This window comes from Mastomys coucha, unplaced genomic scaffold (genome assembly GCF_008632895.1).
Source record: "Mastomys coucha isolate ucsf_1 unplaced genomic scaffold, UCSF_Mcou_1 pScaffold22, whole genome shotgun sequence".
NCBI classification, from domain to species: Eukaryota; Metazoa; Chordata; class Mammalia; order Rodentia; family Muridae; genus Mastomys; species Mastomys coucha.
Window position 1 is genome coordinate 118,774,193 of NW_022196905.1, and position 21,709 is coordinate 118,795,901.

At 54.4% G+C, this 21,709-nt stretch overlaps 1 protein-coding gene across 13 annotated transcripts in view; it reads right to left on the reverse strand.

Moving 5' to 3' along the window:
- Positions 1 to 21,709, reverse strand: part of Ncor2 (nuclear receptor corepressor 2) — a 165,358-nt gene that overhangs the window by 48,729 nt on the left and 94,920 nt on the right. For 12 of the 13 annotated variants that reach the window (XM_031337993.1, XM_031337999.1, XM_031337992.1 and 9 more), the window contains 7 exons: positions 21,382 to 21,554; positions 20,438 to 20,531; positions 18,489 to 18,667; positions 14,896 to 14,950; positions 12,965 to 13,063; positions 2,992 to 3,137; positions 1,835 to 2,007 (listed from right to left, as the gene is read on the reverse strand). In XM_031337993.1, the coding sequence (XP_031193853.1) occupies positions 1,835 to 2,007; positions 2,992 to 3,137; positions 12,965 to 13,063; positions 14,896 to 14,950; positions 18,489 to 18,667; positions 20,438 to 20,531; positions 21,382 to 21,554 (919 nt within the window). The remainder of the gene's footprint in view (positions 1 to 1,834; positions 2,008 to 2,991; positions 3,138 to 12,964; positions 13,064 to 14,895; positions 14,951 to 18,488; positions 18,668 to 20,437; positions 20,532 to 21,381; positions 21,555 to 21,709) is intronic. The other variant, XM_031337990.1, reaches the window with a different exon arrangement.

A 21,709-nucleotide genomic window follows, 5' to 3' on the forward strand; every position in this document is an offset into this window, starting at 1 on the left:
TGCTCCGTAGAGTGCTTTCCCTACAGTCTGCTCTGAGCTAGCCACCCTTACCACAGAGCCTGATGCTCACTGCTAGGGGCCAGGCGCTGTGTACAGCCCCCACGCTGGAAGGATCTGCTATCTCCATTGGCTAGGGACTGGGTCATGATACCTGTTTCTACTTGCACTTTGCCAGGAAGGGGTGGCCACCTGGGGACATGGTCAGAAGTGCAAAGGAAGAAACATGACAGGGATCCCACTGTGCAGAGCAGGCCATTTCACACCTCAGATAAGACCCTCTAGATCAGTGGCTTTCAACCTGTGGGTCATTGTGACCCCCACAGGGCCTCAACAGATATTTGTATTACAATTGATAAAATTAGTTATGTAGTATCAACAAAGTAATTTTATGTTTGGTGAGAGGGGGACCCTCACCACAACGTAAGGAACTGTATTAAAAGGATTGAGGCCTTAGGAAGGTTGAGAACCACTGTTCTAAATGCTCACAGCCCATCTCCTACCATGACCATCAGAATAGCTCCTCGGCATTTGCTCTCGGCTCCTGAGTGACATCACCATGGCTAGGCCTCCTCTGTGCTGTTGACTATTACAGTCTCCCTTAGCTTGTCCAAGGACAACAAGGCCCTTCAGAAGGGACACAGCCAGGCACAGGTTGGGCAGAGGCAGCCTTGTTTGGATGACACACCACACTCCAACTGCTCCCCGGGTGGCCCGCCTGTAGCCCGGTTCCCAGGGTGGCCTGCCTGTTGTCCAGCTGTGAGCCCCTAACAGGGGAGTCCTGAGAACTGTGGCAGGCACGGTGTGGCCTGTTCAAATGGAGGGGACAGAGAGGCCAGCAAGCAATCCAAGCCAGGAAGAAAACGGACACAATTGTGTCCATTCCTACTGCCAAGCCCTGTCTGTCTCCTGGATCTCAGAGTCCCCTGTCCTTCCATGGACACGTCCATGGGAGGCTATGCAAGCCATGGGTAGAAGATTCTGGAACAGTATATCTGCCATCCTTCGGCCTAGTCCAAGCATGGGACTGTCCTACCCAGGAGGGGTTCCTCACAGGCCTGCTGGCACACTGCCACCAAGTGCCACATAGGATTTGTGGTCAGCGGGGCTGAGTTCGAATCCGAATTATATCATAACTCGAGGTAAGCTACACTGCCCCCAGCATCTCATACATAAAGCCCAAGCCAGTTCCAAGATGAGTAAAAGCCTACTGCAGATCCACTAGAGAAATAGAACAAGCCTCACATCCATTCTCCTGGGAAGAGACCCAAGCGGCCAAGATGACCGAATGCACAGGATGAGTGTGCACTGCTGCCCCTGGTGGCCACCCCGGAACTGCAGCTCAGCTCAGCCTATTGGCTGTCTTTTTACCAAGAGAAGGCAAGATGAACCCCTCCAGGACATAAAGGGAAACCAAGACCCACAAAGGTGAAGACACCACCTCAAAACTATCCTTCTAGGAGGTGACTTCACCCAGCTCATCACCACCCCAAGGAAATATCCACATGGCCCAATCCTTTGATTTAAAGCAACCAATGGGGCCATGTCGGGGAGGGGTGGGTTTCACAGGCTCTTCCCAGCCCTAAGCTCTGCCTGCACCCAGGTTCAAGGCTCCTGGAATCTCTTCTACTCTTGTTAGGTGTATAATTTCTCTCAGTGCACATGCAGATGCTAAGGCAAAGAGAGAATGACTCCAGGTCACAATGAACTTAGTCAGCCAAACACTGAACTCCAAACCCTGGTCCTCAGCTACAGGCAGTTCGCTCCAACTTCATGGAATTCTAGCAGGAACCAATCTGCCTATGTCCCAGCCCCTCCTGGTCCCCAGGCTGCTCACCTAGCTCTGAACTTTGCTGCGGGGTGGTTGTCTCCTCGTGGTTGGCCTCGTTGGCCATGGAGCGAGTGATGCGGCCTTTGCGGCGGCCTTGGCTGTTGGCAGTTTTTCGGCCTTTGGAGGCCACGGCCTCTTTCTCGTCATTGTCCTCGCCAGAAGTGTCATCGGTCTTCTCCCTGCGGTCACAGAAGGGACACCAGGATGGATCAGCGGGGGCTGGACACCCCAAGACAATTGGAGGAGACCTTTGGGTCACTCCATCAGAGCTAGAGAGAGGACAGAGCTGCTGCTGGCCAAAAGGGTGCCATGGGCAGGCAGAACCCTGCAGCAGTATCTTAGCCTTGAAGGGCGGTGGGAGCCTCTCCAGGTGTGAGTGGGGAGGGCAGATGTGAAGTCATCTAACTCCATGCCACCAGAGGGGCCTCAAGAGATGTTCACTGACACCACCAACCGTCACTATACAAACAGGGAGCCTGGCTAGAGGCCTTCGGGACTCTATGGCCCCCTTAACTAGCCACAGGGGACTTAATTCTGCACCTCTACAGAGCAATTTGCTCAGGGTATACAGGACTGCACGCCTGGGGAATCGCAGCCCAGCCCAGCTGTGGGGTGCACATGACCTGGGGACCTGGCTTCTGAGAAGCAACTGGGGCAGATTTATCGCCTCTGTCACCCATTCATCTTCCTGAAAGATGCTGGCTGGAGCCGTGGAGACGGGGAAGGAGGAGGCTCTGAGGTGCGTGGGCCCAGCACAGCACCTGCGGCCCCTCCAACCTTCTGCTTGCTGGGAGTTGGTGGGTGCTGATGTCAGTGAGGATGAAGGTGGGGGCTGCCAGATGCTTGCATCCATGTTGTCCCCCCGAGGCCCTTCAGCCCTCTCTCCCTTATGGACCTCAGGGGCCTTGGAGGGGAGGCAAGGCTGAGTGCCAAAGTGGCTGTCTGGATTTATGAGTCCGGGAGCAGGGCTCAAATGAGCAATCAGTCTCCTAGGTCTCTGGGGGGGAAGGGAGGGGAGCTGTGCAGAGAGGGTGGGGGATGGAGAGAGTGGGGGCTGAGGCTTCCGGGAGGAAAAGCCTGGGAGAACTGACTGGGGCTCCAAACTGGCGCCAGGCTCTGCTCCCCAGGGCCCAGGTGTGAACGGCGCAGCTGCCAGCCCTTACTTGCTGAGTTCTTCCTTCTCATTTTCCGCATCCTGCTTCTCCTCCTCCTTGTCGGCCTCCTTCTCCTTCTCCTTCTCCTCCTTCTCCTCCTGGCTGCTCCGTGCCATCTGCTGCTGCTGCTGCTGTTGCTGCTGCTGCTGCTGCTGCTACAGCCCAGGGAGCAGAGGCAGGAGGGAAAACGGGAGACAGGTGAAGCTGGGGAAGGGAGGGACGGTGAACGCAGAGGCCAGGGCAGCTGGGAAGCCAGCCAGGTGGGAGAGGTTGGAGGAGTCAGAGTGAAGCATAAAAAGCACCACATTTGGGCACAGGGGTTCGATTCCTGCCTTCTCCCCTGAGCCCAGTGGAGTAACACCTGTAGAAAGCCCTCAGGAGTGTGTGGTATGGGGGTGGGGGGAGTAAGTGGGATGCAGCCAGGCACACCAACACAGGGTGTGTGGGAGAAAGGGAGTGGCGGGTGGCAGGGAAGCTCTTTCCCTCCATTGTTCCTTCCTGACAGAAAAACATTGGTGTACAATGGCTCTAGGGCCTATCTTTTGTAGCATTAGGCTACACTGGGGACAGACAGGGACACTATGGCATACTGGTACATCGAACAAGAACCTGACTTGTGGGGTCACTGTGTGCTCTTAAGGCAACACTTTTGTGTTCTCAGGATCCTCAGGGTCACTCTGTCCAACTACCAAGAATTCTGTGTTCTCTTAGAGGAGGGGCCAGGGCAGCCATGCATGGTGCTGGCTCCTCAGCTGGGTACCAGATGTCTATCAGCCAGCCTGGGTCCTTCTTTCAGATTGTAAGCCTCCAAAAAGTCCAGGGCAAAGCCTCATTCTGGCAGACAGAACCCCCTGACGCTGACACTGAAGGAGTTTCCATTCAGCAGAGTTGTCTCTTCACGGGCCCAAGGTGGGCCATGGAAACCGGGAGGGTCAGAACTCAAGGAGACAGAAGGTTCGGGAAGGAAGGAACCCCTACTGCTTAGCCTGCACTTCACAGCTGTCAGCACATCTGGCTTGAGCTGTCCCATGCTGGGGCATGGTATCCAAGCCACTGAGCTGTGTCTCCCACCTCCACATAGAGGGGCTGAGCAGGGGAATCAGATCTGGCTGCCCATGGCATGAACCACAAGGTGTCCGTGGATGGGGTTGACAGCAGAGGGTAGGCTGCCCTGGCCAGAGATTCACTTTTCTCCCTAACAGTGCCTTGGCTGAACGAACCCATATGCTTGGCCCCTCCTGGCTGCTGGGAGACTTGAATCGGGTACTGGGTCCCTATGACCAGTCACGTCAGGCTGGCAAACCCCTATCTGCAAGTCAGGCTGGTAGCACTGAACAGCCATGCCTAGGGATCTTAAGCTTATTGTAGCCTTGTGGGCAGCTGTGCTTCCTGAAGCCCAAAGGCTGCCAGACCCCAACCAACCGTGCCAAGGCCACTGTGATCCCAGGCTAGAGGCAGCAACAATAGTTTTAATGTCCCAGCTTAGTCACAAGTACCGGTGCACACGTGTAACCCCAACACCCCAACCTGGGACGGGGAGGCAGGAAGACTGCAGCAAATTAAAAGGGCTGGCCTGGGCTACATGGTGAGAGCCTGTCTCAAAAACATCCAAATAAAAATAAATTCCCAGGTTGTTCCAGCTCAATGCAGACTGGCTGGCAAGTTCTTATCTAAAGGACTTCAGGCTGGACAACCTGTAGGTTCCAAGGCACCTGGCTTGGCTCTAACACTAAGTGAGCAAATGGAAATGGCCACATGCCAATAAAGCTTTATTTGCAAAGACAAGTGGGAGGCGGAGTTTGACTATAGGCTGACTCTGGGCTAACCTGAGGCTCCACATGTTTACCTAGTCCCTGGCAAGTCTGCTGCTAAGATCCTCAGACCAGAATGAGAACCCGACAGGGTTTCTGTATCCCATGGCAGAAAGGATGCGGAGACATGCACGCACGCACGCATGCACGCGCACGCAAGCACGCAGGCACGCGCACCCCAGTCCCAGCTTGGAAAGCCATGAGAAGCAGAATGCCACCCTCCCTGTGACTCGCACACGTGCAGTATCAAGTGGTAATTCATCAGTTATGGGCAAGGTGACCACGTATGTCCCCCACCCCTGATCACAGCACTATGGACACCCTGAAAGGCTCTACAGGAAGCTTCAGGTATCTGTTCATATCTGCTAGGACCCATTTTTTTTCTTTCTGAAGATGAGAGTAATAAGGCCAGGTGTCAGCTGACAACACGCATGGGATGAGACCATGGGATGAGACTGCCTTCACATCACACGCCCAGCAGCTGTTTCTCCCAACAACCCTGTATTACATTGTTCCACAGACGAGAACAAGACACAGAGAGGTAAAGCAATCCATCTAAGGTCACGCAGCATTTCTTAACAGAGCCTGTAGCCAGATGGAACCCCAAAGATAACCTCCTCAGGGACTCTTGGTTCCTCTGAGTCAGCAGAACTGTCATTCCTACCCTAAACAAACTCTTGACTTACAGGGGTGCCAAGATCCCCAGAAACGTAGAGAACAACGTGTTCTGAAGCTGATGTGGTCAGGACTGAGGTGTTTAGGGTGGGCCAAGGTAAAACCTTTGTGGTGGTCTGAATATACGTGGCCCATGGGAAGTGGCACTATTAGGAGGCGTGGCCTTGTTAGAGGCAGTGCATCACTGTGAAGGCGGGGCTCTGAGGTCTCATAGATATGCTTAAGTCTGGCCAGGATGATCCAGACCCTCCTCCTGGCCGCCTTCAGATCAAGGTGCAGAACACTCAGATACTTGTAGAGCACCATGCTTGCCTGGACGTTGCCACGCTTCCTGCCATGATAATGGACTGAACCTCTGAAACTGTAAGCCACCTCTAGTTAAAGGTTGACCCTTACAAAGGTTGCTTCAGCCATAGTATCTTTTCATAGCAATAAAACCCTAAGAGAACTGTCAAAAGGCACAAACAGCCCTGTGTGGCCTTGAGTCACTGAGACCCTCCAGTCAGTGAAGCAGGCCTGGTAGGACCCAGCCCCTGCGCTGGGTCTTCAGGGCCGTGTGGTGGACAAGATCAAGGGAAGAGATTGAGGAGCCCCTGGATTCCATCTCAAACTTCAATAAACAAGGGAACCTGACAGTGCCCAGCCATCCTGACTAATACACCCAGTCTCTCACTCATTCAGTAAACACCGTACTACCAAGAACCAACAAACCAAACACTCCACAAATGAGTCGCAAGAGCTTCCTGTGTGAAGAAGCGGGGAGGTTGGGTGTGTGGAGGAAAACAGGGTTGAGGTTCAGGGCAGAGCAAGCACACAGTCTTGTGTGGTGGCGCAGCTTCATGCCTGCTCTGGGCATGTCATCCATCTCTCCCAGGGACACACAGAAAGAGATGTAGGCACATCCCGCCCCAGAGGTGTGTTTAAGTTACCTGAGTATGGGTAACAGCAAGAGCCAACCACAAAGCACAGTCACACTGTCGTGAACAGAAACGCATGTCTTATGGTTGGTTTGAGAGCCTGGCTTTTTGTTGTCATGAGGCAGGGAGGGTCTCACTGTGTAGCCCTGGTTAGCCTGGAGCTCAGTATATAATTCAGACTGGCCTCGAACTCAGAGATCTTCCTGCCTCTGCCTCCTGGGTGCTGAGACTAAAGGTGTGACCATCATGCCAGGCCAGAGATCAGCTTTTAAACGTCTATACTGTGAAGTCATTCCCACTGCTTGATGGTGGAGCAGGATATGGGATGTGCTTCAGCAATCCTGAGGCCCGAGTCAGACCTGGCAGCAGTAAGACTTTTCATGGCAGCAGTGGCACTTCACACACACAATGGTGGCTCCCGGCATTGACTGTTTCAAGCTTTCCCGAGCTGCTCTGCTGTGGAGACACTTCTACAGAGCACCATGGGATATGTGCCCAGAAGTCCCTTCATGGGGACCAAGGGCTTATCTACTTATGAATTCGCAGAACTTGGAATGCAGCCCTGAGCTTTGGCATAAGCTAGGATCCCTGAGCTGCATTACCAACCCCAAGGCCCCATTGTTAATCCTTGACTGGGGGCAGGGGATGCGACTCAGTGGTTGTGCTGGCTAGTTTTATGTCAAATTGACACAAGCTAGAGTCATTTAGGTAGAGGGAATCTCGGTTGAGAAAATACCTCCATCATCTTGTGGGCAAGCTTGTGGTACATTTTACTGGTTGACAATGATATGAAAGGTTGCTTGTGACCTCCCCCCGCCACTCCCCCTGCTTGCTCTGCCACCAGAATAAACACATGGGGACATCCAGGATGGGCCTACCTCCACATGTGAGCTTGCTCCCCACTTCCCTCCTGCCCTCAGAAAGAGGTGACTGCAGGGTCCCGGCCTTTGACCTTTGCATCCGCTATGCCCTTAGCCTGGTCAGTTCCTTCTATTGCTCATCTGTTTCTTCATGGGGTCAGAGCTCTGAAAGCTACCCTTGACCCCAGAGCCCCCAGGACTTCAGCAGTCCTCCACTCCACCTCCAAGTGGCTGTCCAGGAACCTCAATTGTTTTAATCACAGTGAAGTCATCAAAACACAGGCGGCTCCCGGTGATACTGACCTAGTATGCAGTAAGTGGCACTTAGGAGAGCCGGGGTGATGACTGTCCCAGCAGAGTGATGGACCATGTCCAACAGCACCCACACTTCCCACCTCCAATGTGGTCAGTCTCGGTGGTTGGGGGAGCTAGGCTCTGTGTCCTGGCCCTGAACTTTCTTGTTTCCCATAGAAGTGACGTAGCCATAGAGTACAGCCTCTCCTGCCTCCTGGGCTCCCCAGCTGCCAGCCCTGAGTAGGGTCCCTCAAGGCATGTCTAACAAACCGAGGACCTGGAGGAGGGCCTCTGAGGAGACTCCCCACTTAGCATGGAGCTGGATAGGAAACCAGAGATGCCATCTCAGCTGGGCCTAAACTGGCACACGTCTGCCTTGCACAGAACATCCTCAGTAAAGCGGCTAGCCAGTCCGCCAGGGGCTGGACCCAAGGAGCTTCAGACCTTAGGTTGAGGCTTTCTACCTACGTCTGAGACACAGCACACACCCTCCTTCATGATCAACAACCAAATGGCCTAGCCGGGGCACTGTGGCTTAGTGTGACACACAGGCTCCAGCCGTCAGTCTCTGGTTACCTCACAGGCAAGAGGCAGCTAGCTGGTCCTCAAGGGACAGCCATATACTGCCCAAGTCTGTCTGGTGCTGCCCTGGGCCTCCTGGTCATACTGCTCCTGGGCAGGCAATCTGGGCCCTGCCTGGGAACAAGGTCATCTGCCCCTTGGCAAGCAACTAGAGCAAAGTGGTAAGGTGGGGGAGGGAAAGTAGATAAAGAGGTAAGCCGGGGACGAAGAGAAGGTGACACGGGGTCACAGAGAAAAGAGAGCTAGAAAGGCAGTCTGGCAGACAGACAGACACGGGGAAGGTGGGTGACGAGGTGAAACAGGAACAAAAAGGAGGTGACAGGGTCACAGAGACAAAGACAGATGGACACACACACACATACACACACACACACACACACACACACACACACGGCAGAAATAGAGAAGAGACAGGGCCACACAGAGAAAAAGGAAGAGGCGGAAGCTACGCCCGGCAACAGAAAGTCTGAGCAGCATGTGTGGCCAAGGCCAGGAAGAGCAGTGTGATCCAGGGTCAGAGAGCAGCCGACAGAACACCGTGGGCCAGGATGTGAGGGCTGACATCAGTGAGGATGAAGAACTCCGCCACAGACTTCCCCCTCAGCAAAAGGGGCTGGTCCAGAGGTCAGGAGTCCAGGACAGACTTTTCCTGTTCATGTCCTGCCTCTGCAGAAAAATACTCTAGTCTACCCTCAGGGACACGCCTGCTCCATTATAGGTCCCTCTCCACCACAGGGGGGCCACAGCATCTGCCAACCGGTCATGGCTGGGCATTTCCAGGTTCTGGGCTTAGAATGTCACACTGTGAGGCTCCACAGCCTATGATTCTTCTTGGGGCAGATCCCGGCTAGGGACCAGGAGTGGTCATCAGACTGATGTCCAGTCAGGTCCATGAGCCAATGGGGCAGCTTGGGGAAAGGTGCCTGAGAACATGGTCCTGATCCCATTCTTAAGAACAGGCTCAGGAGGTCACCGTCCCCAGAGCCTATGCCTGAACCGGCCTCACCTTAGGCGAAGGCCAGAGACGCTTCTAGAATGGGAGCTGTTCTGAGAGTTAAGCAACAGGTGAGTCTACCACTCCACATGACCAGCTACACTCCTCGCCCACGGGCAGCTGAAGTTAGGGAAAGTCTCACTTTCTTGACTTGGTGGGCTGAGAGATGAGGCAGGACCCTGGTGGCCACCACTGATACCCAAAGACTTACATGAGGAGCTTAGAATAACCTCTGTGGTTTTTTCAAATGTGACCCACTGAATAAGCACTCTGACACACACACAGGGCAGGCGGGGGACAGAGAGGGAAGAGCTGACTAACCGAGGGCCAGGCCAGCTTGGGTGCCTCAGGGCAGGTGGAGGACACAGACACGTCACACATAGTAGACACATCCAAGAGACCTGTCCATGTCCATCTCAACCTTTTCAGAGGCACTCCAGAAAGCGCTGCCCATCCTTCTCACCACCCTGCTTGACTGGGTGCTGGCCCCCAGGATTGAGTTTCTTGGGGTTATTCCACTAACAGGAGGTTTTGAAGAACCAAAGAGTCTTAGGCTGGACATGCTAGTAACTAGAAAGGGGTGAGCCTGGGAGCCCACATCTCCATGGACGCCCATCCAGGTGTGTGCAGGAAGAGCTAGGTCCCTAGGGTTACCTCTCTGCCTCCACTCCTCTGTTGGTTCAATCCCAACAAGGCAGAACTGAGAGTAGAGGCCGCCCCAGTCTCTGGGCTGGGCAAGGAGGCAGCCAGTTTAGGAAGTACAGCTCTCCAAGGAAGCACACAAGATACATACAGAGCCTGAGGAGAACAGCTGGGACCTTAAGCACCCAGGAAGTACTACCTGGTATCTACCTTGCAACTCTTCCCTTGAGAATGGGGATGGCTTCCTGTAATTTCCAGTGTCTTTCTGAACTGCTACACATGGACTCCCCTATAACGGTTCTCCAATCGCAGCATGCAGTAAGCGCTCAATATATTCCCAGATGAGCACAAACATCCTAGCACCAAACAAGCCCTTCCCCCCCCGCCCCCCCCTCTCTCTCGGAGCCATCTGAGTGGCACCTGGTGTGCCAAGAAGCAGAATGGCCACTTGTGGCTTTCCTAAGCAACAGTGTGGCCAGGAGCCACAGAAACCACACCAGGACCACGGGCAACAGAGCATCTGCAAACAGCGGCCACCCCTGGGAGAGACCAAAATAGCCAAGGGGTTGAGAGACGGCTATACCAGCTCCTGGAGGCAGGCGCACCTCCTCCAGGAAAGAGGAGCAGTGAGAAGTAGCAAATGGACAGAGCCACAACGGGTGAGGCTGGGCCTTGCTCTGTCTCAAAGGACAGGCTCAGTAGGAGCAGCCCTGTTTCAGGACATGTCACCACAGCACACAGCCTGGCAAACCGTCCCTAGAGTACAGAGGCCCAGCAAGCAGAGCCTCCCATGAGGCCCGCCAGCAGTACAACTGAGCAGAGATCACAGGCAGGCCCCACTACCCAGAGATCCCAGCAAAGCAACCATCCTCCCTCCGCTCCCACAGCCTAGGGAGCGGAGTCTGACTCTGTAGTTACGATCCAGGGGAATCACCAAGAACTGTGCTTCACATACATGCATGAGACACAGCCCTGTGATAATAATGTACCACATTCGCCATGGCTACTCTAACTGGTGGCTTTGTTTGGGGAAGCTTAGGAGGTGTGGCCTCATTGGAGGAAGTCTGTCACCAGAGGCGGGCTCTGAGGGTTAAGAACTACCTGCTACCCCTAGTTTGCTCTCTCTGCTTGGAGTTTGTGGTTCTAGATAGAATCACTCAGCTTCCCGCTCCTGTTCCACACCTGCCATTGGCTGCCAAGCCTCCCTACCCGGATGGACTCTCAACTCTGGAGAAGATTGGGAAGCCCACGTAAATTCATTCTCTTCTAACTCGCCTGGGCAATGGTATTTTATCACTAAGACAGTCACTGGCATCACCAACATCACCATCAGGCTAGGAAGCGGTAATGCACTCTGAGTTCAAGGCCATCTTGGTCTACAGAGAGCAAGTTCCAGGACAGGAAGGAATACACGGAGACACCCTTCCATGAAAAACAAAACCGAACAAACACCAACATCATCTTCACCACCATTACCAACCATCGTCACCAAAGACCATGAACACCAGTATTATTACCAAAACCATCATCATCGCCATCATGACCATCACCATTACCATGGCAGGCAGCAGCATTCCCCCACTTATTCCTACAGAGCTAGGTGCAGAGATTTACACAAGGCCCCATGTCTCTGTCAGCCCAATGCCTCACAGCCTCACCACACTTTCCAATGGGTGTCCAATTGACCTTTTGTCCGTCAGCCTAGAAAATTCCTAAATACCCCAAGCAAAACCTCTAGCATGCCTACTGCTCTGTGCCACAACACTGTGGAGTCCCACTGTGGGGTCACACATCTGTCAGAACCATACGCAAGCCAGCTCACTGTGGGCGCATAAAATGAGCTAGAAAACCACAGGCACAGACCAAATCCATTCGTCCTTCAAGTCCAGAGTGGACACAGACCGAGCCCTGGGTGTTCCACTGAGCATGCGCACAAGGGTTCTTGCGTCTGTGTGCACATGTATACGGAGGGCCAGAGGCCAACCTCAGGTGGTGTTCTTCAGGAGCTGTCCACCTTGTATTTGGAGACTGAGTCTCTCTAGGGTCTGCAGGCAGGCTGACTGCCCAGAAAGACACAGTATCCCGTCTCCACCTCTCTTCCACCAAGCTTCTTGTGTGGATCTAGAGATTGAATTTGGGTTCTCACGCTCACACAGCAGGCACTTTACCAACTTGCTGGGACATTTTTACTGGGGCGCTTCACTTGTGTCAGCAGACTGACTGCCCCGATCTGCACTTTGCTTAAAGGGACCAGAAAACGACTGTTTTGTGGGACAGCAGCCCCTGTTCGTGATGGTCCAGCCCAATTCCCAACGAGGGAATTCCCTGACCTTTGCCAATGTGGGAGAAGAAGACAAGCAGCACATAATCTCTCCCTACCTCCCGAAAGCCACACTCCCAGAATCCCTAACTTTTAAGTACCAGGATCCTGTGCATTGCCTGCATTTACTTAACATCTTTCAGAAATCAGCCAGCTTTTGCTAAAGGTGGAGAGTGACGCTGCAGGCTGCAGGCTGTGCAGTGATGTCTCTGTGCCAATAAAGCTTTCTTTACACAGCAGGCGGAGAGCAGAACCTCAAGCCACCAGTGGCTGGCAATCTAAGCTCACTCTAGACACCAAGGCATGAAACAGACATGGTGACCACTGGCTACTTCTCCCCTCAAATGTCCACTAGTGAAGGAGCAGAATTGGGAAAGCTCAGTGGGATACCCCAGATTGTCCTAGGCAGTCTTTATTTTGAAAATCGGCTGCCACTCTTGTGTATGGGCTTTCTCTGCACATTTATCTCTGTTTCTTGTGTGTGTGTGTGTGTACACTTGATACCACTGAGACCACAGGATGGCAATGGATCCCCTCAGACTGGAGTAACAGATGGTTATAAGCTGCCATGTGGGTGCTGAGAATCAAACCTGTGTCCTCTATAAGAGCAGTCACTGCTCTTAGCTGCTGAGCCATCCCTCCAGCCCTGAAATGTGGCTTATAACAAGCAGTAGGCACTGTGGACTGGCAAGCTGTGAACCGGGGACGCCCTCGCTACGACCGGAGCGGTTGCTGTTCTCATCTCTGTACAATGTAAAGATGCTCTAGCGGGAACCCTAACGGGAGAACTGTATAACACCAATCATCAAGGACATAGGCCGCCCAGCAAATGTCCCTCGAGTGCAGGGGCCTGGTCCCCAAAGCCAAGCAGTCACACCACGTCTTACCTGGCTCTTGCCACGGCGCCGATAGCTCCGCCTCACTAAGCTCTTATAATTTTCATTCTTCTTGGTCAGGTAGTAATACAGGACGCACTCAGCTACCGTCTGTGGGGCAGAGAGAAGACGCTGAGGAGTGTATGGGGTGAGAGAACTCATAGTAGGAGCCAGGAGCCAGAGGCCTGAATTCAAATCCTAGTTCCTCTGATGGCAAGCTGGGAGGCCCTGGGCAAAGTATCTAACCTCTCTGAACACCAACCAGCTTGCTTGTGATATGCAGAAATAGACGGTGCTGATCAAGTGAGTTACTCTGAACGAGACACACAGGGCAAAGCCTGGCATGGAGAGATGACAGAGTCACAGACTATCAACACAGACCCTGTGCGACTATAAGTAACAGTGACAACATCACAGCCACTCAGCTCCTGTGGAGAACAAAGCCACAGGTACTAGGAGCTACGAAAACCCAGCCTTTGCCATGCAAGGCTCTGTGCTCCTTCCCTGACCTCCGGGATCCTGAAAGACCTCTCCCAGAATTTAAGCATCATGGACAAGAAGCCTGAATGGACGCCTGCAGTGGCAATCGTGTCTGAGATACCCATGCCTGTCATGTGTGACCAAGTGCCAAGCCAGGGACCACAAGGACTGTGGATGGGGAGGGGGCGGGGGGAGACAGACCCTAGCTACCTATATACCAGGCCAATCCTAGAGTATGCCATGAACCAACGTGACTTCCACAGGGTCCCCCAAGCCAACCCTCACCCACACCCATGACCCACCAGAGGATCCAGCCAGCCCAGGAAGATGATATGGCCTTGGCAGCCACCTGAGTCCTAGAAGCTCTGGTCTACCTCATCTACACCCTCTTGAGTGCCTCTCTCCTCAGATTCCCCTCCTCCTCCCTCCCCCACAGCCTTACTCAACGTCCAATTTCAGAGCCATTCTGGCTCTGTGGAGCCCTAGCCTTAAACCTAGGGCTACTGAGTCACCCACACCCATCAGGATGTATCACCAGACAGGTAAGCTATTTATAATGCTGGTTCCCAACACTGGTTCTTCAGGTACCAGATCCCAGAGGGTCCCGTCTCTCCAGAACCTATCAGCCCATAGGAAAGTTGTTAGGAATGATCATTGTCTTTGAAAATGGCTATCTAGGCCCCATGGCCCACCTCCCACCAGCTGCCAGCATCCCTGGGACTCAGGGCAGGGGGCCAGCCAAGCTGGACATCCCACTTCTGAGGGTCTAGACACAAACAGCAGCCCTCAAGGGTGGGCCCCGGTAGTCCGAGGTGCTAGGCCTAGAGAACCAATTCCAGCATAGAGCTGACGCTGCCACCTGTCCACCAAGGATTGTTCATGTACTGTAAGCTAGGCTGGTGTGTGAGTACAAAGCCAGCTAACCACCCTCTGGGAACAATGTGACTCCTTACTGACAAGAGGCACAGCCAGAGCAGAGTGCTCCAGGCTCTGGTTTGGGGAACAGGTTGAGTTCAAATATCAATTCTGTATGAAAGTTTATTCAGAATGACAGACATGTTAGCCACACGCCGGAAGTGGTATCTAGAGTTGTCAGAAAACCCATAATACCCATGACAAGGACTCAGGAGACTACTCCACATGCTCAGACCTGGATGCAGGCCATACCTGGCCACACAAGGCCTCAGTTGGAACGTGGCAAAACTCTCAGAACTGGCTGTGTGATGCCAGTCCCCACAACTTTCCTGGGCGGCCTGGGCTTGAAGCCTGAGGCTCCTCCCCATCCCGGGTGGGGCCTGCCTGGCTTTCCCCCTGAGGAAGGAGGCGGAGGCAGGAAAAAAGATGGAGCTGGCCAGAGAAACAGAGGAGGGGCATGCACTCCACCCAGCCCAGACATCGGCCCTAGGGAATGGATGGCAAGCCGGTTTAGTGCCCAGCACTGCCAGCTAGTGATAGCCACTCACCTTTCTCTCCAGGAATGAGGCGATCAGGCCAAAGTTCTTGGGGTGCTGCATGAACCTGGGGGAAGAGGAAGACAGATAGGTCAACGCTGAGACCAGGCTGAGGCTGAGGGAGGCCCTACAGGACAACCAAGAGCTGAGAGTGCCCAGTGCCTGCCACCCCAGCCTGGCTTGGCGGGCACCGCCCCACTACCAGATCTTCAGGGCGTGGGAAGGGCTGCGGGGCAGGGACCAGGGTCCAGGGCGTTCCTCCGAGTGACTCACTGGCTGTAATGCCTTTGAAAATACATTTGTTTGTCTTGCCGCAGGCTTCCAGGAAAAATGAGGACACAGCATTCAGCTCGCCAGTGGGGTCCCCCCACCTCCCCAGATCTGCTTTTGTCTCTCTCCCCACATGGGTCTAAGAAGTTGGGCCTGGCTCTCCCCGGCTCAGCCCAGCCAGGCCCAGTCTACACCAAGCCAAGCCTGCCTGGGCGAGGTGGGACAAGCCAGGCAGTAAGGCCTCCTGAGTGCTGGAGCAGAGCCTTGGATGCCCAGGAAAAGCCAAAAGTGGCTGGAGCCGCAGGGGGTGGCGGGAACTGGCGCCAAGCCACCAGCTTCCTGCGAAGCCTAAGCATTACTGGGAAAGCCGGCCAGCTGAAATGTCAGGGCCAGCCAGCTGTGGGGGTGGGGGTAGGGTCAAGGCCTGCTTACACCCTAAGGGTGCTGGGTGGCGTCACTGGGCCTGCCCCCTTGTCTCCAATGAATTGCTCCACCCTGGTATCTCCCAGGGGTAAGAAATGGCTGCCAGCAGTAGGGGGCCAGTTCCCACCAGTGTTCAGCCTGTATTGGGCTGCCCTGCCTGGGCTCCAGGTGGCTGGGCAGTAGGCCAAAGGCCCCTCCCGTTCTCCCTGCCAGACACTGGGGAATCCGGAAGAGCCTCTAAACTCTTCCCAAGGAAGCAGAGGTAGCAGAGTGGCAGGATGGTGGCTACCCTGCCAGGGCCCCGCCCACCCAGATGACAGGCAAGCCTAGGGTACCACTCTTGCCCCAGCCCCATCCCTTTTATAGCATTTCCCCAGGCAGTGACCGGCCCCTCTTCCCACCACCGTTCATGGGAGACAAGGAGAGCCAGGTCTGATGATACAACTTGTAACCCAGCAACTCAGGAGACTGAGGCAGGTGGACGAGCCAGCCTGGGGCACAGTGAGCTTCAAACCAAGCAGGGCAACTTAGTGAGACCTCGTCTCAGAACTAGAGGCTCAGAGGGATCAAGAGGTAGGCACACACGAGGTCCTGGGTTCAGCCTGGCCTGGGCATGTCATTTTGCGGAGGGAGCGTGTGTAGGGTTGTCTAGCTAAGGTTCAACTTTTGGGCCAGTAAGGCTCCAAAAAGAAGTCAACCGTAGCAGGCACGCCTAGATTACCACTACTATGGGCTGAAGCAAGAAGTTTCAGAGTTCAAAGACAGTCTGTGCTGCATAAAAAAAGTCCTGCCTTAAAAAAAATTAATAATAATAATAATCATAGTAACTTGGGTAGGTCATGGTGGCTTATGTCTATGATCCTAGCATTGGGGAGGCTGAGGCAGGAGGGTTCGAGACCAGCCATAGCTATGGAATGAGCCTGAGGCTAGCCTGAGTTACGAGACTCTGGAAAACAGAGCAGCAAGCACTACCCCACCACACCAAAAAAGACAGGCCACAAAAGTTTTACACATACGTGCACATGCATACTCAGGTGCAAATGCACACACATGAACCACCCGGGGCTATGCAAAATATTTGGGTTCCTGAGTTAGCGTCCCCTAAAACATTCCCAGTAACAACTGTTCATGTGGACTTCCATTAAATCTGGTATTGTGATTGAACCTGGGCAGTGGCGGCACACGCCTTTAATCCCAGCACTTGGGAGGCAGAGGCAGGTGGATTTCTGAGTTCAAGGACAGCCTGGTCTACAGAGTGAGTTCCAGGACAGCCAGGGATACACAGAGAAACCCTGTCTTAAGGAAAAAAAAAAATGGGGACACCCAGGCCTTATGCAAATCGCCTTGTCACAGAAGGGACAGGGTATCCTAGCTTCTGTTGGGGCTCTCAGGCTCGCCCAGGGCAGGAGTGGCTGCCAGCAGTACCAGACCGCTTCCCACAGAGCCCAGCCTATCCTGTGCTGCCCTGCCTTGGAGCTTCCATAGGCACAAGGAGAATACTGTATAGCTCTGCCCATTTTACACAGGAGACTGAGGCTGGCTGGTGCGTGGCCATGCATCTGTGAGTGACATCTACATTATTCTCAGGTCAGTCTGGATGCCATCAGCGCCTCGGCAAGAAAGCCCTCCAGGGAGACCATCATCCTTCAAAGCCTGACATAACGTGGCTGTGTCTTAAGTAGTCAGAGGATGCGCCGGTAGACGTCTGGTCATCGGTTTGTCAGCTATGGAATCATCAAACTAAATCACTAGGTCTGAAGAGCAAAGAGACTTTCCTAGGAAGGTTCAGCCACTGAAAGGGCCCCTAAGTGTTCACCCATTAAAACAGTAGGCCTACTAAGGGATCAGGACACAGGGCCTCAGCCACCTCAGGACCACTATCTTGAGTCAGGTCTTAAAACACACCAGACAGAGAGAACAGGAGTCCTAGATACAGGAGTCCCACATACAGGCCACAAAGAGACGATGCAGCCCCTGGACAACTAGTCCCCAAGCAGACATCTGGAAAAGTTCTGGGGCAGACAGGGGTCTCTCCAGAGGGAAAACGGGCCAGCCACGCTGCTCAGTGGAGGCCTGCTGCGCAAGAACCTCTCTCTCCCTCTCTGCATCCCTCCTGGGCGTCATGCCAGCTCCTGTCCCCACTCTAGCCTCTCAGGGGTCCCAGTCCTCTCTGAAGAAGGGGTTCTGCGTCTAGGTGGAGTATCTACAGAGTACTGCTCCAAATAACATACATAAGAATATTATCGTGACATTGATGCCACCACTTCTGGGGTTCCCAGAAACAGGGGACATCTCTTGCGACCTGGAAACCACACCTCAGGTCCTCACCATGGGCTGCAATGGTCTTCCTTCCACCAGGAGCTATAGACTCGTCTCCCCCAAACTGCTATGGAGGAGCCTCCCGGAGACCCATTTTTTGAAGCAGGGTCTCACCGTGTAGATCAAGCTGGGCTGTAAGTCCAAGAGATGTCCCTGGCTCAGCCTCCCTAGTGCCAAGATTAAAGGCATGGCCGCCAAACCCAGCTGAGCCTCGGTGCCTAACTACCTCAGCCTGTTCCTGATCACTGAACCCTGGCTTCCCCACATGGCCTCTTATTCTAGCTGGCCAGCTGCAACCGGCCTCCAGCACATACTGCGCTGGGTCCCTGTTAGGCAAGGCTTTACCTCTTTGAGCCTAAGCAGGAGAAAGAGTCTGGCTGAATGGATGCTATGAGGGACAGGAGATACCCATCCGTTTACCTACAAAAAGACAAATACAGAAGATCCCCAGTGAGATGGAGGCAGACAGAGAGGCCGAGGACTCCCCTGTACCATCAGAGCAGGGAGAGTTTGGGACAGAATGTCCCTGTGACTACAGTATGGAAAAGAGAGAACACAGGCAAGGATCCCAGGCAGCCCCAGAGGACACTCACTTCTCACGGAAGGTGTCCCTCTCCTGCTCACTCCACATGTTAGTAACCTGACGGTCCTTGTACACCTTCATGGGGTCATCCATGAGTCCGTTCATGTTGATGAACTTGATCCTCTGCTGGTCTGCATCGTACAACATGGGTGGGATCACGGCCAGCTGGCGCATCTGCTTCTCTAGGTTCTGCAGCAGAGCACAGGGTGGGGTCAGAGGGCAAGTGCAGGGCCTGGCAGGTAAGGGGCGGGTGCCCTGGCCCTTGGACATTCCTTAGGGGAGGGATGATGAATTAAAGGCCAGCCACTGCTGAGGATTTAGAGGCGTGGGGCGGTTAAGGGAAGGAAGGGCTGTAAATTCAGTGCAAAGCATCAGGCCTTATCTGCAGCAGGAGAGGCCATGAATCTCAACCCCACAAAGGCAGTGTAATAAAACTCCGTGAAGACAGGGACAGGGCACAGCCCAGCCTGGCTCCACACACTCTCGGGGCGGCACATGTCTGGCTTGGAGCCAGGAATCCCGGTGACAGCAGAGGGCATGCCGAGGACCCGATCACTTTCTGGCCCAGGCCTCACACCCCGGCTTTTCTGTCCTCTGGGGACTTGGCCTGCCCTGCCCTTCCGTGGCTGCCGCGCCCATCCATGTTAGGAAGATGCTGCTGGCTTCCCAAGTGTCTCCCGCCTTGGCACCCTCTGGTTCTGACTCAGACTCTGTCTCCAGCCTTGTCCAGGCAATGACTTTCCCAAGAGGTGGCAGCCACATCACTCTTGTGTGGTAGGGACCTAGGGAAGGGTCCAATGTGTGGGTAGACAGGGCCACTGTCTCCTTGCTTCCAGAGGAAATGAAAGCCACGTCTGCATCCACAGCGGTGGGACAGGGGTTGAACCCAGCCACATGCCGGCCAGCAAGATGGCCCCACGGCTGTCCCTTGTGGGTTTTTGAGTTCTGCTTTCTGTCCACAGGAGGAGGAGAGGTTTTCCAGCAGAACTCTGGCAAGAGGATGTCCCTTCGGGGCCAGACATTGCAGTGGGGTACAGGCCCCCAATTGCTAAGGCTGCTAGGTGCACTGGGCTGTCAGGAGACCACTTAAGCAGTCATGCCCGGTCCATGGCCAGTGCTCCACGGACCGAGACTCAGCTTGGAGAACAGCTTAAATAGTTACTCCACAGCCACAGAGGTGTCACCGGCTGCTCTCCAGTATCTAGAGTCTCCATGTAAACAGCCTCAAGGGGCTCAGAGGGGACATAGATGTTATGGCCAACTCTACCTAAGAGCAGAGCCACCAGGAAAGAAGCAAGGGTCCTGGTACATGGTGTTCTGGGCCCACCGTGGTGCCTGGCCAGGGGACAAATGTCATTACTGTATACCTGGGCCAGAGAGCAAAATGGTCTCTCACTGCGGACAAGTACTTGCTCTGCTTCATGGCCTTCTCTGTGATGGTGACCAAAGCTGGGGTCACCAAGATTGCCACTGGGTATCCAAAGAGACAACGGGCCAGAAGGCAACCTCCTCTAGGACGATCCTCAGCTGGGCACACCGGCTCTCACTCACAGATTCCCCCAACAGTTCCACCAAGCTCAACAGACTCCCCTGAACCATGGCAGCGGGAGAAGAATGAGGGCACTTATCCCTGTCCCACAACCCAGCTTCCCGATGTCCCTTCCGGGCACAAGAGGCATTTCAGATCAGAGAACTTCCCCAACTATGTCCTGCCAGGCTACCCGCCACAGCTGCTGGCAGCCCTGTCAACTCTGCCCTTCGGGGTATAGGCATGGCCACTTATTGCTGGTGTGCCCACATTGCATCTGACACGTGCCCATCAGCAGCCTCTGGATTAAAAGCATCAGGTGGTTTCCTCTCTTGCTGGCACCTGACCACTGTGGCAGGAAATATGTATAAGGGACGTGAAGAGGGACATGCAGAGACAATGGGGTGCACGCGGTGTCATTGTGGACTTACCTCCTGCTCAGACAAGCCATCGATGATCTCAGAAACCTCATGTTCACTACGGGCGGCTGACATGGACAGCCCACTGCCACGCTGGCCCACCCTGCTGGAAACCAGAGGGACACAGTCAGGACCAGCCGTCCTACCAAGAGGCTAGGCCTGGACCATGGGGTAGAACATTCTAGAGGGTATATATGGGTGAATTCGGAAAGGGAAACCAGGGCTGAGCCTCCCACCTTCACATCTGACCATGAAGTTGGGGAGCCTCCCAGGAAAATCAGCCCCAGAAGCTACAAGATGGCAGGCCACCTCCCATGAACAAAAGACAGAGACCCAGCAGGAGACCAATGTTGCCTCCAGCCCCAGGACCAGGACCAGGTTTCTGGGCTTCAGGTCAGCCCTGGAACCCCTCTTACTGAGTGAGTTGGTGAGACAAGCCTGATGAGCCTTCACATGCAGATGACCATACCCAACTAGTCTCCTTTGTTGAGAACAGCCTGCTCAGGTTTCTGCCCTCATGGTCACAGTAAGGACAGGCACCCACCCTGGAGCTGTGCTCAGCCATCCTCCCCCTGCCCCCACCCTGGGTAGAGTCTCACTCAGCAGCTTTAGCAGGTATGGGGTAGGAGAAGTAGGGACAGTAAGATAATACTCATGGGTGATGGCTCTGGGCCCAGCAGGTGCTGAGGGTCCCTAGCTGTAAGTACGAAGCCCTGTGAGGACACTCTGTGTGGCACAGCCCACCAAGGGCCCACATGAACCAGCACAGCACTAACCTCTATAGATGCTGATCACCATATTTTCTTACATAGGCTCACCTCTGCGCCCTCACCTCCGGGCCTTCACTTCCTCATACACTCACCCCTGTATGTGTTCTCCCTAGTGTGGGCTCATCTCTTCGCCCTCAGCTCTGTACCCCCTCACCCCTGAGCGCACTGTCCTCTGTGGCGCCTTACCTCTGCATGCGTTCCTGCAGCTCCCGCTGCTTGCGGATCTCCGGGAACTGTTTCTCGTAGTACTCCCTCACCTTGCTCTCCTTGGCCCTCCTCCGCGGGTTGTTCTCAATGCGTTCTACCTTCTTCTCCCATGCCTCCATGAGCTGGTCATAGCGCTGGCAGAAGCGCTGTTCCTGTGAGGGGGCATAGCCAGAAGGTGGCATGCTGGTGAGGGCCGGATACTACTGCCCACTGCACTCACATGGACAGATGGGGGAGGGACACCTCTCTCTCTCTCTCTCTCTCTCTCTGTCTCTCTCTCTCTCTCTCTGTCTCTCTCTCTCTCTCT